At 43.7% G+C, this 1,090-nt stretch overlaps 1 protein-coding gene across 1 annotated transcript; it reads right to left on the bottom strand.

Moving 5' to 3' along the window:
* Window positions 1–8: 8 nt before the first annotated feature.
* Window positions 9–572, bottom strand: LOC106002602 (olfactory receptor 151-like; the record flags this gene model as incomplete). The annotated part of the gene is made up of 1 exon (XM_013037454.1): window positions 9–572. A coding segment is annotated over exon 1 (564 nt), but the record flags the coding sequence as incomplete, so codon positions are not given.
* Between the last annotated feature and the right edge of the window lie 518 nt (window positions 573–1,090).

A 1,090-nucleotide genomic window follows, 5' to 3' on the forward strand; every position in this document is an offset into this window, starting at 1 on the left:
GTGCTAGAACAGGAGAGCTTCATGAGAGGGAGGATGTCACAGAAGTAGTGGCTGATGAAGACCTCACAATAGTGCAGTTTTAACATGAGGCCAGTCTCTATTGTTGACCCAATGATTCCCATGGTATAGACCAGAGCCACCAGCAGGCAGCAGAGAGTATGAGACATGATGATGTGGTAGAACAAGGGGCGGCAGATGGCCACATAGCGGTCATAGGCCATCACCATGAGCATGTAACACTCAGCAATGACAAAAACAAGGAAGAAGTAGAGCTGAGACATGCACCCCACATAGGAGATGATGTTCTTGTTGTTTACAAAGTTGACCAACATTTTAGGGGTGATGACTGAGGAGTAGAAGAGATCCACAAAGGATAAGTTGCTGAGGAAGAAGTACATTGGGGTATGAAGCTGCTGGTTGAGACCAATCAGGGTGATCATGCCCAAGTTCCCCACCATGGTGGTCACATAGATTCCAAGGAAGAGGAGGAAGAGAGGGATCTGGAACTCTGGCTGGTTAGTTAATCCTCCAAGAATGAACTCAGCCACTGTTGAATGGTTTTCTGTAGCCATTTTCTTTGTGCAGGAAGCCTGTGGTGATGGGAGAGGAGATAGCTAGTGAGAGGCTGCTCTTCCTCTGATTTCTTTGTCCTTTGTCATCTCCTGAGCCAGCCTGGCTGGCTGCAGGGCTGGTGCATGTTTCCTTTACTCCTGTTGCTTGCTGAGAGCAGGACCAGTGATGAGTGTTGTAAAGATTCTAAAGGTGAGAGGAAAGAAGGAAAACCTTGGATCTCTTACTTGTTTTCCAATGTCTTAGATAACTGGTTCTCAATGTGTCTTCTGTGGTTCAGCATTATCACCTTCATCCTGACCTTGCTGGGGATGCCAATTCTCAGGTCTCACTTCACAGGTACTGATTCAGGAACACTAGGATGGATCTAGTAACTTACTCATTTTTAAATTTAAAGTTTATGAAGCTCTTCTTTATGATGATAAGTAGTATGTTTCATATATTTTAGTTGGAGATAGAAAATTCTTCACAAATTTATTCTTCTTTCATCTATGTAATTCCTAATATTCAATGATAAGCA

This window comes from Dipodomys ordii, unplaced genomic scaffold, assembly GCF_000151885.1.
Source record: "Dipodomys ordii isolate 6190 unplaced genomic scaffold, Dord_2.0 Scaffold14765, whole genome shotgun sequence".
In the NCBI taxonomy this organism is placed as follows: domain Eukaryota; kingdom Metazoa; phylum Chordata; class Mammalia; order Rodentia; family Heteromyidae; genus Dipodomys; species Dipodomys ordii.